The sequence below is a fragment of the Saccopteryx leptura genome, chromosome 1 (assembly GCF_036850995.1).
Source record: "Saccopteryx leptura isolate mSacLep1 chromosome 1, mSacLep1_pri_phased_curated, whole genome shotgun sequence".
Classification (NCBI taxonomy): Eukaryota; Metazoa; Chordata; class Mammalia; order Chiroptera; family Emballonuridae; genus Saccopteryx; species Saccopteryx leptura.
The window spans coordinates 172,011,287-172,025,160 of NC_089503.1; the positions used below are offsets into that span (position 1 = coordinate 172,011,287).

Sequence of the window (13,874 nt, forward strand, 5' to 3'; positions counted from 1 at the left end):
GTATTTACTTATTGAACAGTATATTTTATATTGCATTTTAGACAGTTAGATGGAAATTGAATTCAAATAACTAGTCCTTTGTGTTCAATTTTTTTCTGTCTGAAAAAAAGACACAGTCCCTTTTCATAGTAGTGTCTGATGCTAACGGTGATTATATTGTCAAAGATAGCCGGTGAGAAATTGCAGCTTACCTCACAGGAGTATAAATGGGTAAGGGGCTTACATTAAAGTTCTAAATGATAACATTTCAATGGGTACATTTTTCTTCCTTGTTAATTACTGGAATTATGTAAACATGAGGTTAAATGCTTGCAGGATGCATTCATGTTTGTTCACAACATTTCATATGTGAGAAAATGTTTTCTTTGTTTTTTGTTATTAGGAAACCACATAAAATGATTACATTACCCTGGTTAATAAAAATGAAAGTGATGAAGGAAGGGATTTAATGTATAAAATGCTCTTAAGGTATACTTTTTAAATTATTATTTTTTTTATAAATTTTTATTTTAATGGGGTGACATCAATAAATCAGGGTACATACATTCAAAGAAAACATTTCCAGGTTATCTTGTCATTTAGTTCTGTTGCATACCCATCACCTGAAGAGAGATCGTCCTCCGCCACCCTCCATCCAGTTCTCTCTGTACCCCTACCCCTCCCCCTCTCCCTCCTTCCCTCCCCCCACCCCCCGTAACCACCACACTCCTGTCCATGCCTCTTAGTCTTGCTTTTATGTCCCACCAATGCATGGAATCCTGCAGTTCCTGTTTTTTTCTGATTCGCTTATTTCACCCCGCACAATGCTACCAAGACTCCACCATTCCGCTGTAAGTGATCCGATGTCATCATTTCTCCTAGCTGAATAGTATACCATGATGTATATGTGCCCCATCTTCTTCATCCAGTCCTCTATTTTTTTTTACAGTGATTAAAAGCCTTTAAGCAAACTCTTGGCCAATACAGCAAGAATCCCTAAAAGAGTAGTGTCCTTAACATGTTCACCAAGTCCAAGTTGGCCCCATCACCATGCCAAATCCCTGAAAAATGCAACCCAACCACAGTTCAGTCTGTTAGGAGCTGTCACAGGGAGCAGGAGTCCAGGAAAGTTCCCCACAGGAAAAGTCCGCATGGCACTGGAATTGTTGTCACCATTCTATACTTTGCAGCTCATGTCCAAGTCCCAATGACCGCTGCTTCTAGCTGGTAATGATTCAGGTAGACCGGAAAAAGCCATTTGCAGCATGCGTGGATATGGAGCTTCTGTTCTCCTCTGCCTGGAGAGTTGAGACCAGGTTGCTTTTCCCTGGGGCTCTGTGACTGTGGCCTGGTAAAGAGAACCTTGGGATATACTAAGCTGGGTGGCAAAGGTAAATTCATAATACAAGTTGGCAAAAGGAGGAAAGAGAGCTCTAAATTAGGAGTAGGTCCCAGCCTGAATTGTGAGTGGGGCATTGAGGTAGGAGGGATAAAGGAAACACTATATATTAAGCAAAGCAGCAGAAAATAGGACTATCAACACCCACAACAGAGATCTTTGAGGGAAGAATAAAAAACCTGACTATTCAGGCAAAACATAGTTAAGTGGCCCTGTGAGAATGAGATCAGTTTACCTGCTTCTTGGAAGAAATACCCTAGGCTCGTCCACAGTGTTGTAGATGGGGCCGACGGCCCTGGGCACCTTCAGCCTTCAGTGGCAAACCCCAGCTTTCTGGGCAAGGTTAGGTCATAGGTGGCTGGAGCAGGGCTGGAAGAGACTGAACCCTCCCTTAGAGGAGCGAGGGGGAAGCCCACCTTCCAGTGTCCCTGTTTCCTCACAGCAGAGGCGTGTAAGCCTGGCAGGCTTTAGCTCAATGACCTTCCTTTCCACTATTGAAGCAGGACTCAGATGGCATCCTATGAGACCCCTTTGGGGCATTGGAGCCTTTAAGGGTGTATCCTAAAAGCTGGTAGTTCCCCTGATCTCTATTGGGCTTTTTCTGCCTCTAGGTATCTTAAAAGCCATTCTCAGAAGATCTCGCTGAGGGATTTGAGGATCCCCATCCGCCTATATAAATCTTTTCCATATATCTGGAGCTATTTGGAAAAAAGACAGAACAGTGTTATTAGCTAGATCTAATAAAGAAGATAGTAGTTTGCAGGCGAAAAAGATTTGGTGTCTCCTGTTCATCAGCATTCAAAAGAAATGTAAATTTTTTTTTTTTTTTTAAGTAAAAAGCATGATATGGTAGACCCGTCGGAGTCATTGGCCTGGTGTGCAGGATTCCCGGGTTCGATTCCTGGCCAGAGCACACAGGAAAAGCGCCCATCTACCTCTCCACCTCTCCCCCTCTCCTTCCTCTTCGTCTCTCTTCTCCTGCCCACAGCCAAGGCTCCACCGGAGCAAAGCCACCCTGGGCACTAAGGATGGCCCCATGGCCTCCGCCCCAGTCGCTAGAATGGCTCCGATTGTAACAGAGCAACACCCTAGATGGGCAGAGCATTCCCCCCTGGTAGGCATGCCAGGTGGATCCCAGTCAGGCGCATGCAGGAGTCTGTCTGACTGCCTCCCCATCCCCATCCTCAGAAAAATACAAAAAATAAATAAATAAATAAAAATACTAAAAAAAAGAAAAAAAGAAAAATAATTAAAAAAAAGAAAAAAAAGGGGGGGGCATTCCCTTGTGCTAAAGCTCCAGGGAGCATGGAGTGAGCTTGAGTATGTCCTATGAAACATGGAGCTCTATGTTGACATATAAGTCTTTGAAGAAGGAGGAACTGCTGAAATAGTTCATCAGCATTTGTCCTTAAGACAGCAGTCTTTATAGTGGGAACACCATACGTAGATATTTGCTGTCTGTCTATAGATTAAGGGGGGAATATGGCAAATGCTGAAAAGCCATGATCTTTGTGCCCCTCCCCTCCCCCAACCCCCACCCTCTCCTCCCACCACCCTGTACCCCAACACTGTTGTTCATGTCTCTGAGTCTCATCTTTATGTCCCACCTATGTATGGAAACATATAGTTCTTAGTTTTTTCTGATTTACTTCTTTCACTCAGTATAATGTTATCAAGGCCCATCCATGTTGTTGTAAAAGATCCTATGTCATCATTTCTTATGGCTGAGTAGTATTCCATAGTATATATATACCAAAGCTTTTTAATCCATTCGTCCTCTGATGGACACTTGGGCTGTTGCCAAATCTTTGCTATTGTGAACAATGCTGCCATAAACATGGGGGTGCATTTCTTCTTTTCAAACAGTGCTATGGTCTTCTTGGGGTATATTCCTAACAGCGGTATAGCTGGGTCAAAAGGCAGTTCGATTTTTAATTTCTTGAGGAATCTCCATACTGTTTTCCACAGTGGCTGCACCAGTCTGCATTCCCACCAGCAGTGCAGGAGGGTTCCCTTTTCTCCACATCCTCGCCAGCACTTATTCTGTGTTGTTTTATTGATGAGCGCCATTCTGACTAGTGTGAGGTGATATCTCATTGTGGTTTTAATTTGCATTTCTCGAATCATTAGTGATGTTGAACATTTTTTCATATGCCTGTTGGCCATCTGTGTGTCCTCTTTGGAGAAGTGTCTATTCATTTCTTTTGCCCATTTTTGGATTGGATTGTTTGTCTTCCTGGTATTAAGTTTTACAAGTACTTTATAAATTTTGGTTATTAACCCCTTATCAGACGCTATGTCAAATATATTCTCCCATTGTGTAGTTTGTCTTTTTATTCTGTTCTTATTGTCTTTAGCTGTGCAGAAGCTTTTTAGTTTGATAAAGTCCCATTTGTTTATCCTGTCTTTTATTTCACTTGCCTGTGGAGACAAATCAGCAAATATATTGCTGCGAGAGATGTCAGAGAGCTTACTGCCTATGTGTTCTTCTAAGATGCTTATGGTTTCACGGCTTACATTCAAGTCTTTTATCCATTTTGAGCTTATTTTTGTGAGTGGTGTAAGTTGGTGGTCTAGTTTCATTTTTTTGCAGGTAGCTGTCCAGTTTTCCCAACACCATTTGTTGAAGAGGCTGTCTTTACTCCATTGTATTGTCTTACCTCCTTTGTCAAATATCAGTTGTCCATAGAGCTGTGGGTTTATTTCTGAGTTCTCTGTTCTGTTCCATTGATCTATGTGCCTGTTCTTATGCCAGTACCATGCTGTTTTGAGTACAATGGCCTTATAATATAACTTGATATCTGGAAGTGTGATACCTCCCGCTTTTTTCTTCCTTTTCAGGATTGCTGAGGCTATTCGTGTTCTTTTTTGGTTCCATATAAATTTTTGGAATATGTGTTCTATGTCTTTGAAGTAAGTCATTGGTATTTTAATCGGTATTGCATTGAATTTATAAATTGCTTTGGGTAATATAGACATTTTAATGATGTTTATTCTTCCTAACCATGAGCACGGTATATGCCTCCACTTATTCCTATCTTCCCTGATTTCTTTTATCAATGTTTTCTAATTTTCCGAGTACAAGTCTTTAATCTCCTTGGTTAGATTTATTCCTAGGTACTTAAGTTTTTTGGTTGCAATGGTAAAGGGGATTGATTCCCTGATTTCTCTTTCTAACAGTTCATTATTAGTGTATAAAAATGCCTCTGATTTCTGATTATTGATTTTATATCCTGCCACCTTGCTGAATTCATTTATCAGGTCTAGTAGTTTTTTGACTGAGACTTTAGGGTTTTCTATATACAATATCATGTCATCTGCAAATAATGATAGTTTTACTTCTTCTTTTCCAATTTGGATGCCTTTTATTTCTTTTTCTTGTCTGATAGCTGTGGCTAGGACTTCCAGAACTATGTTGAATAAGAGTGGTGAAAGGGGGCACCCCTGCCTTGTTCCTGATCTTAAGGGGATTGCTTTTAATTTTTGCCCATTGAGTATGATGTTGGCTGTGGGTTTGTCATAGATGGCCTTTATCATGTTGAGGTATGTTCCCTGTATTCCCACTTTGCTGAGAGTTTTGATCATGAATGGGTGCTGGACTTTATCAAATGCTTTTTCTGCATCTATTGAAATTATCATGTGGTTTTTCTCCTTTCTTTTGTTTATGTGATGAATCACATTGATTGATTTGCGAATATTGTACCAGCCTTGCCTCCCAAGAATAAATCCTACTTGATCATGGTGTATGATTTTTTCCATATATTGCTGGATCCGGTTTGCTAATATTTTGTTGAGGATTTTTGCATCTAAGTTCATCAGGGATATTGGCCTATAATTTTCTTTTTTTGTGTTGTCTTTGCCTGGTTTTGGAATGAGAATTATGCTCGCCTCATAAAAGGAGTTTGGAAGTCTTCCTTCCTCTTGAATTTTTTGAAATAGCTTGAGAAGGATAGGAGTTAGTTCTTCTTTCAATATTTGGTAGAATTCACTTGTGAAGCCATCAGGCCCAGGACTTTTCTTTTTTGGGAGTTTTTTGATAGCTGTTTCAATCTCATTTGTTGTAATTGGTCTGTTTAGGTTTTCTGATTCTTCCAGATTGATTTTTGGAAGATTATATGATTCAAGGAATTTGTCCATTTCATCTAGGTTGTCTAGTTTTTTGGCGTACAGTTTTTCATAGTATTTTCTTACAATATTTTGTATTTCTGTTGTGTCAGTTGTTATTTCTCCACTCTCGTTTCTAATTTTATTTATTTGAGTCCTCTCTCTTTTTTTCTTGGTGAGTCTTGTTAAAGCTTCATCTATCTTGTTTACCTTTTCAAAGAACCAGCTCCTGGTTTCATTGATCCTCTGTATTATTTCTTTAGCCTCTATGTCATTTATTTGCACTCTGATCTTTATTATTTCCTTCCTTCTACTACATTTGGGCTTTACTTGCTGTTCTTTTTCTAGTTCTTTTAGATGCAGGGTTAAGTTGTTTATTTGAGCTTTTTCTAGCTTCTTGAGGTATGCCTGTAATGCTATAAACTTCCCTCTCAGGACTGCTTTTGCTGTGTCCCATAAATTTTGAGTTGATGTATGCTCATTATCGTTTGTTTCTAGGAATTTTTTAATTTCTTCTTTGATCTCAATGTTAACCCATTCATTGTTTACTAACGTGCTATTTAGTTTCCAAGTGTTTGAATGTTTTTCAATTTTTCTATTGTGGTTGATTTCTAGTTTAATGCCATTGTGATCAGAGAAAGTGCTCGATATGATTTCAATCTTCTTAAATTTGTTGAGCCCGCTTTTGTGCCCTAACATGTGGTCTATTCTAGAGAATGTACCATGAGCGCTTGAAAAGAATGTATATTCTGCTGTTTTAGGGTGAAAGGTTCTGAAGATATCTATTAAATCGAGTTGATCTAATATGTCCTTTAAGTCTGCTGTTTCTTTGTTAATTTTTTTTCTTGAGGATCTATCTAATGATGTTAATGGGGTATTGAAATCCCCTACTATTATAGTATTGCTGTTGATCTCGCCCTTTAAGTCCATCAAAGTCTGCTTTATATATTTGGGTGCTCCTATATTAGGAGCGTAGATATTTATTTATTTTTTTTTTTTTTTTTTTTTTTTTTTTTTTTTTTCATTTTTCTGAAGCTGGAAACAGGGAGAGACAGTCAGACAGACTCCCGCATGCGCCCGACCGGGATCCACCCGGCACGCCCACCAGGGGCGACGCTCTGCCCCCCAGGGGGCGATGCTCTGCCCATCCTGGGGGTCGCCATATTGCGACCAGAGCCACTCTAGCGCCTGAGGCAGAGGCCACAGAGCCATGCCCAGCGCCCGGGCCATCTTTGCTCCAATGGAGCCTCGGCTGCAGGAGGGGAAGAGAGAGACAGAGAGGAAAGCGCGGCAGAGGGGTGGAGAAGCAAATGGGCGCTTCTCCTATGTGCGCTGGCCGGGAATCGAACCCGGGTCCTCCGCACGCTAGGCCGACGCTCTACCGCTGAGCCAACCGGCCAGGGCTAGGAGCGTAGATATTTATAATGGTTATATCTTCCTTTTGGATTGCTCCCTTTATCATTATGTAGTGACCTTCTTTATCTCTAACTATGGTCTTTGTTTTAAAGTCCATTTTGTCTGATATAAGTATTGCTACCTCAGCTTTTTTTTTCATTTCCATTTGCGTGAAATATTTTTTTCCATCCTTTTATCTTCAGCCTGTGTGCATCTTTTGATTTAAGGTGTGTCTCTTGTAGACAGCATATGTATGGGTCCTGTTTTCTTATCCACGCAGCTACCCTATGTCTCTTGATCGGATCATTTAATCCATTAACATTTAAGGTTATTACTGATATGTAATTGTTTATTGCCATTTTTTTCTTTAAAACTGTTTTTCTCTTTTGCTATATTCTTTTTTTCCTTTGATCTGTTTACTACAGGTCCCTTAGCATTTCTTGCAGCCTTGGTTTGGTTGCAGTGAAATCCTTGAGTTTTTTTTTTTTTGTCTGTAAAGCTTTTTATTTCTCCTTCAATTTTAAATGATAGCCTTGCTGGATAAAGTAGTCTTGGTTGTAGGTTCTTATTCTGCATTATTTTGAATATTTCTTGCCATTCACTTCTGGCCTCAAGTGTTTCTGTTGAGAAGTCAGAAGTCATCCTTATGGGGGCTCCTTTGTAGGTGATAGTCTTTTTTTCTCTAGCAGCTTTTAATATTTTCTCTTTATCATTTAGCTTTGGTAATTTAATTATGATGTGTCTTGGTGTTGGTTTCTTTGGGTTTCTCCTTAATAGAGTTCTCTGTGCTTCCTGAACATGTGAAATGTTTTCCTGCCTTAATTGGGGGAAGTTTTCCACTATAATATGTTTGAACAAAGTCTCTATCCCTTGTTCTTTCTCTTCTTCTTCAGGAACCCCTATGATGCAGATGTTATTTCTCTTCTTGTTGTCACAGAGCTCTCTTAGAGTTTCCTCAGACTTTTTGAGTCTCTTTTCTTTTTTCTGCTCTGCTTCCGTGCCTTTATTGTGTCCTCTAACTCACTGATTCGATTCTCTGCTTCATCCATCCTGCTTTTAATTCCTTCCATTGTATTCTTTATTTCAGATATTGTATTTGTCATTTCTGTCTGATTCTTTTTTATTATTTCAATGTCCTCTTTTATATTTGTTATCTCTTTATTTAGGTTTTCGTAATGGCCATCTATGCTTGTTCTAATATCTTTGAGCATCCTAACAATCGTTATTTTAAACTCTGCATCTGGTAATTTGGTTATATCTGATTCACTTAGGTCCTTTTCTGGGGATTTCTCTTGGTTTATTTGTGTTGTATTTCTCTGCCTCCGCATTTTCTCTTCACGGGAGTGGCTGTGATCACGTGCTCGGGTGCACAAGGGTTGGTGGCCTTGGCCTTTGCCCCGCCCCCGTGTGTGATGTTATGCTCGGTCCTGAGGGCACTGGCGAGCACCTTTGCTCAGCAGCGGGTCTCCGCCTGTTTTCGAGCTTTCGCCCTGCCCTTGCAGGAGGATCCCACTCAAGGAACAGCTGCTAGCCTTGGCTCTACCGCCGGGCAGGGCTGCGTGCCCAAGCTCAGCTCTGTAGCGGAACTCCGCCTCTTCTGGGCCTTTGGCTCCACCCCCACGGGAGAGCTGGCTACCACGTCAGACCGCAAGCCTGGGTTGCACGGGCGGGGCAGGGCTGTGCTCCTCTGCCCTTGCTCCGGGGCTGGTTTCTACCCTTTCCAGGTTTCCTGCCCTTCTCCCGGAGGCTGGATTACAGACTGCCGGCAGCTGAGCTTGACCACTTTTTCACGCCCCCTTCTCCCCAGCCGGGCAAGATTGAGCTCAGACCTGAGCCCAGTGGTGGCCAGCCGGCTTCCACCCCTGCCAGCAGAACCGCGCTTTTGTCTCCCGCTGCCGCCCGCTCTCCGATGCGCCCTCAGCCGCGTGGGTGGGGGCGTTGCAGCTCGGACCCTAAGACTCACTACTGTAGACCTGAAAGCTCCCTCCTTCTATGCGACTCTGCTCTGAGTGCTGTGGGGGAGCTTGTTTGGCTGCTCTCCTGCTTCCCTTTGCTGGTATTGCTGTTTCCGGGGAAATATTCACTTCAGCTTTGGGGAGTGACTCGTCCCAGGGGTTAGGGTGGCTATCTCCCAAAATGTTTCTCCCTATGCCTCCTAGATTGCACTCTCTTCCTGTTACTGTGGTCCTCTCCTCTCTCCCCCCGTCCCCTGGAGCCCCAGGTGATTGTTTTTGAGAGAGATGTTCTGCGCGGTCCCTTTAAGAAGGATCCTGGGTCTGAGAAATCAGACTCTCTCACAAACAGTATCCTGACTTGTTTCCAGCTAAATACTGCCCTTATGCCTCTTCTGGGCTCTGGGGCTGCAGGCAGGGGCTTTGTTCCTGGGGCTCAGGACCCTTTCCCCTCTGCTAAACTCACTTCCCGCCACGCGAGTCTCTCTCTGCTGCCGTTCGCTCCGAGGAGCTGGGCAGCCCTCTCCCCGTTTCCGCTTTTCCTACCAGTCTCTGTGTGGCTTCTTCAGCATTCCTTGGTTGAAGAGTCCTTTTAGTTTAGTCCAAAGTTGGTTTTTCCAGATGATAGTTCATAAAATTAGTTTGTAATCCACTTTGGTTCTGGGAGGTAGATGCTGGTACATCCGCCTACTCCAGCGCCATCTTGTCTCCCTCTAAAATTATTTTTAAATGCTTTGCTCACTAATCTTTTTCACATTTTATCTTGTGATGTGATTTTTAGAATGTTTTTTATCACATTAAAAACCTCAACATCATCTTTTTCTGAAATATTTTCTTTTTGCTCCATTTTAGAGCTTTTTTCAAACTTTGATGCAGCTTAGATTATCCAGTACCTTCTCCAATATGATAACCTTTCGCCATATATGATTATTTAGCCTTAACTTTAAACTAGGTGCAATTAAGTAAAGTCAAACATTTAGTTCCTCTGTCGCACTAGTCATTAGGTACATGAGCAGAAATACAGTGTGTCCGTAAAGTCATGGTGCACTTTTGACTGGTCACAGGAAAGCAACAAAAGATGATAGAAATGTGAAATCTGCACCACATAAAAGGAAAACCCTCCCAGTTTCTGTAGGATGATGTGGCAGCATGTGCGCATGCACAGGTGATGACATAACACCGTGTATACAGTGGAGCAGCCCACGGCCATGCCAGTCGAGATGTGGACAGTACAGAGGAAAGTTTAGTGTGTTCTGTGGCTCGCTAAATTCGAATCCGTGACCACAGTGCAATGTGAATATCTGCACGTTTATAATGAAGTGCCACCACATAGGAATAACATTACTCAGTGGGTTAAGCAGTTGAAGGAAACTGGCAGTTTGGTGGAGAAACCCCATTCTGGTAGGCCATCAGTCAGTGATGAGTCTGTAGAGGCTATACGGGATAGCTACCTAAGGAGCCCTAAAAAATTTGTGTGTGAGCCCACATCGAACTGCACTGAATAGGTAAAAACTGGGAGAGTTTCCCTTTTATTTGGTGCAGATTTCACATTTCTATCGTCTTTTGTTGCTTTCCTATGACTGGTCAAAAGTGCACCATGACTTTACGGACACACTGTATAATTCAAGCTCTTGAGTTTCTCCAAGAAGTAAAAACTTTCCTCCTAGAGCATTGGTATCTATAACATGTGGATGCATTTCTTTAAGTTGTGATTATGTTTTCTCTTTCTGTTCTTTATCCATTGTTCCTAAACTTGAATTGTCTGCGTTCCAGCTACTGATGTTCTTCTAAGGCCATGAGTCTTCTACCGTTGATTTGTGGATATTGGAGCTTTTGAAAAGTAGACATATGTGCCTGACCAGGTGGTGGTGCAGTCGATAGAATTGTGGCCTGGGACACTGAGGACCTAGGTTTGAAACCCCAAGGTCTCCAGCTAGTGTACAGGCTCACCAGCTTGAGCGTAAGGTCACTGGCTTCTGCATGGATCATAGACCTGATCCCGTTGTTGCTGGTTTGAGCCCAAAGGTCAGTGGTTGGAAGCCCAAAGTCATTGGCTTGAGCAAGTGGTCACTGGCTCGACTGGAGCCCCCTGGGCACGTCATATGAGAAAGCAACCAGTGAACAACTATGATGCCGCACCTATGAGGTGATGCTTCTCATCTGTCTGTCTCTTGTTCGCTAAAAATAAAAAAGGTAGACACAGGCATTGAGATTCTGTGAAGTAAATCTGCAGCCGAGTCTAGGGACTGTTACTTTGAGGAGTCAGATTTAGGAATCACTGGCCAGAGGCCAACAAACCATTCCCTCCTGCATTTTCTAAGCTTTACTTTTATGTCAAGTCAAATCACCAAAAAGTTGTGTGTCCTGATATGAATTTGTGTCCTTGCAGAAATATCTATGGAGCTGCAATTGACATTTGTTTATTTATTCACTAAATATTTATTAAGCACCTACTCTGGGCCAAGCACTGTTCTAAGCAGAGAGAGAGTACATCAGTGAATAAAGTAGACAAAAACCCCTGCTCACATGAATCTTATAGTCTAATGCAGCGACCCACAGGTTGAGAACCGCTGGTCTAGTGAATGCTGTCTTGACAGCCTGGACTTCTATCAAAGAGGCAATAGCAGAAGTCCCCGTATGCAGAATGTCTGATTTTGAGTCTTGTGTTTAATAAAGATCTAGTTGATAAATTCCACCCAGGAATTCAGTGTTAGGGCACATTTCTAGCACGGCTTGGTAAGCTTCCTTCTGTTAAAGAGCACCACCTTGCTCCAGGAAAGCAGTGAAGTGTCCAGTCACACCCCAAGATTATGATCTATGCCTCTCTCTTTTGTTCTTCTTAACCTCTGGTTTCTTCCCCAACCCCATCTCTCCTTCCTTCACATTCTCCCTTCATTTTAGTGTGTCTGATTACAAGCAACCTTGAATTCATTTTGCCAGTAAATGGAGAAAAGAGGAGAGACCAGAAGAGACAAAGAAGTGGGTGTTGACTAAGGTCGACTCTGTGAACTTTGGGGAAGGCTAAGAGTGTATTCGAGAGATAGTCTTATTCCCAAACTGAAAGGAGACTTTATTATAACAACTGTAAATGTTGAAAGCCCTTGCTGTTTTAACTTTTACAAGTGATTATTAAGCATTTATAGAATCGGTTTTAAAACTTGCTGGCAACCCTAGAGATCTTGTTCAGCTATCTACTTTATTAGAAATGGAATAATGTTGTCCTCAGTAAGCTTTCCATATTTTAATGGGGCATGTCAGAGATCTATTAATGCACAAATTCATAGATAATGGTGCCCGTGGCTTTGAACATTTTGGGACTCTGATGCGCATAGGAAAGTTTGCATATAATTTGAAGATATTTATGCCTCCTGCTTCCCCGCCAAGCTGCCTCGTGAACCTCTAATTAGATGTATCTGAATCTGGCAGTGGCTTGGGGCTTATTTTGAAAGAGCCTTTCAAGTTGTCCTTATCCATGCAGAGCTGCTGCTATTGGTAAGACCCTGTTATTTCCTTCTGATATGCAGAAAACCACAGATGAAATATTTATCATACACTGTAATCATTTACATATTATGCCCTTTTCTGACATTGAAGCTTCCCAAGGGTGGTAATCTTTACTCATACATTTGTATCCCGGGTCCAAAAGAATATTACCAGCCTGCCCCAGATAAAGTACCTGTAGTGCTATTTTACTAAATGTCAGCAGATAGTAGAGAGCACATTAAACTCTGTTGCAAGCAATCTGGATTTCAAAAGTCCCTGCTTTACAGCTAACATTAGGGGTACAGCTGAGCAGGTCGTCCAACCTCCTGGGGCTTCCGTTCCCTTCCTCTGTAAAGGAGACTGTGGTAAATTCGAATGGATGGTTGCAGAGGGCTCAGCCGCACAGTTCGTTCATTGAAATAAAGCAGGAGACTGGAAGCTAAAAGCTCTGAGTTCTACATCCAAACTGTATTTTCATGTTTCCATGGCACGTAGCCGTGTGATTTACTTTCTGTATTTCTCACAAAATAGAAATGAGATGTTTTTTAACCCTGACTCAAGGTGTGGAATATCGTACCAAGTCTCTAATCTGAAGTCAGGCCACCCTCTCTACTGTGTCTCGTATTCTGGAATGTCTGTTTCTCCCTCAGACACAGGGGTCCATGTACCTCCACACACGTGCTGCCCAAGGGACACTGGGTTCATGTACATTAACCTGCGTATCTGCCACATCTGGGACAGTGCCTGGCACATAGAAGACAGGAAAGTCTGTCAAATGAGTCAACTTTTTTTTAATATTTTTGAAAACATATAGACATTTGTTTTCCTTGTACCATCATCATTCAGTTTCTAAAATAATATTGTAATCCAAAGATGTTTTAACTAGCTCACCAAATGTTTGATTGTCTCTCCTAATCCAGAGGTCACTATACATGTGGTCTGTGGCGGACACTGCAAGTCCAGCTGCCCAGGGAGCCATGACTTGGTGGAAGTTGCAGGTTTCTAATTCTAGTCGCAGTGTAAGAACTTAGAAGTATAAAAAATATAAGCGAACATTAGAAATTGAAATAAATAACACATACTGTGACTCATATTTTGAATTATGATAAATTATTTTACTTGGTGAACATGATCACTTTGTTCAAATTTAGCTCCTTTTATTACAAATCTCTTTACCAGCGCTGACTTAGATGGGACTGTGTTGTTTATTCAGCAGGTCTTTTTCTCTGAGATCTAAAGTAGCCTAAATTAAAACACTATTATCTCTTTAAAAGTCTTCAAATATTTTAAAAAGACTGGTGTAGATATATCCTGTTCTAAACTACTGTCGCATGTATTCTGCTTGTTCTGATCGTGGATTTTTGCTTCTTCTAGGAGGATTTTCTATGGGGGGCTGCATGGCAATGCATTTAGCATATAGAAGTCATCAGGACATGGCAGGAGTGTTTGCTCTTTCTAGTTTTCTGAATAAAACATCTGCTGTTTACCAGGTAAGTTTGAGCTTTAAGAAAAAAACATGAAAAAAAACCCCACAAAATACTCACCAATTGAAACTAAAAATT

At 41.7% G+C, this 13,874-nt stretch overlaps 1 protein-coding gene across 4 annotated transcripts in view; it reads left to right on the forward strand.

Moving 5' to 3' along the window:
• LYPLAL1 (lysophospholipase like 1) overlaps positions 1 to 13,874 on the forward strand; it is a 64,930-nt gene that overhangs the window by 19,712 nt on the left and 31,344 nt on the right. For all 4 annotated transcript variants that reach the window (XM_066380230.1, XM_066380248.1, XM_066380238.1 and 1 more), the window contains exon 4: positions 13,687 to 13,802. In XM_066380230.1, the coding sequence (XP_066236327.1) occupies positions 13,687 to 13,802 (116 nt within the window). The remainder of the gene's footprint in view (positions 1 to 13,686; positions 13,803 to 13,874) is intronic.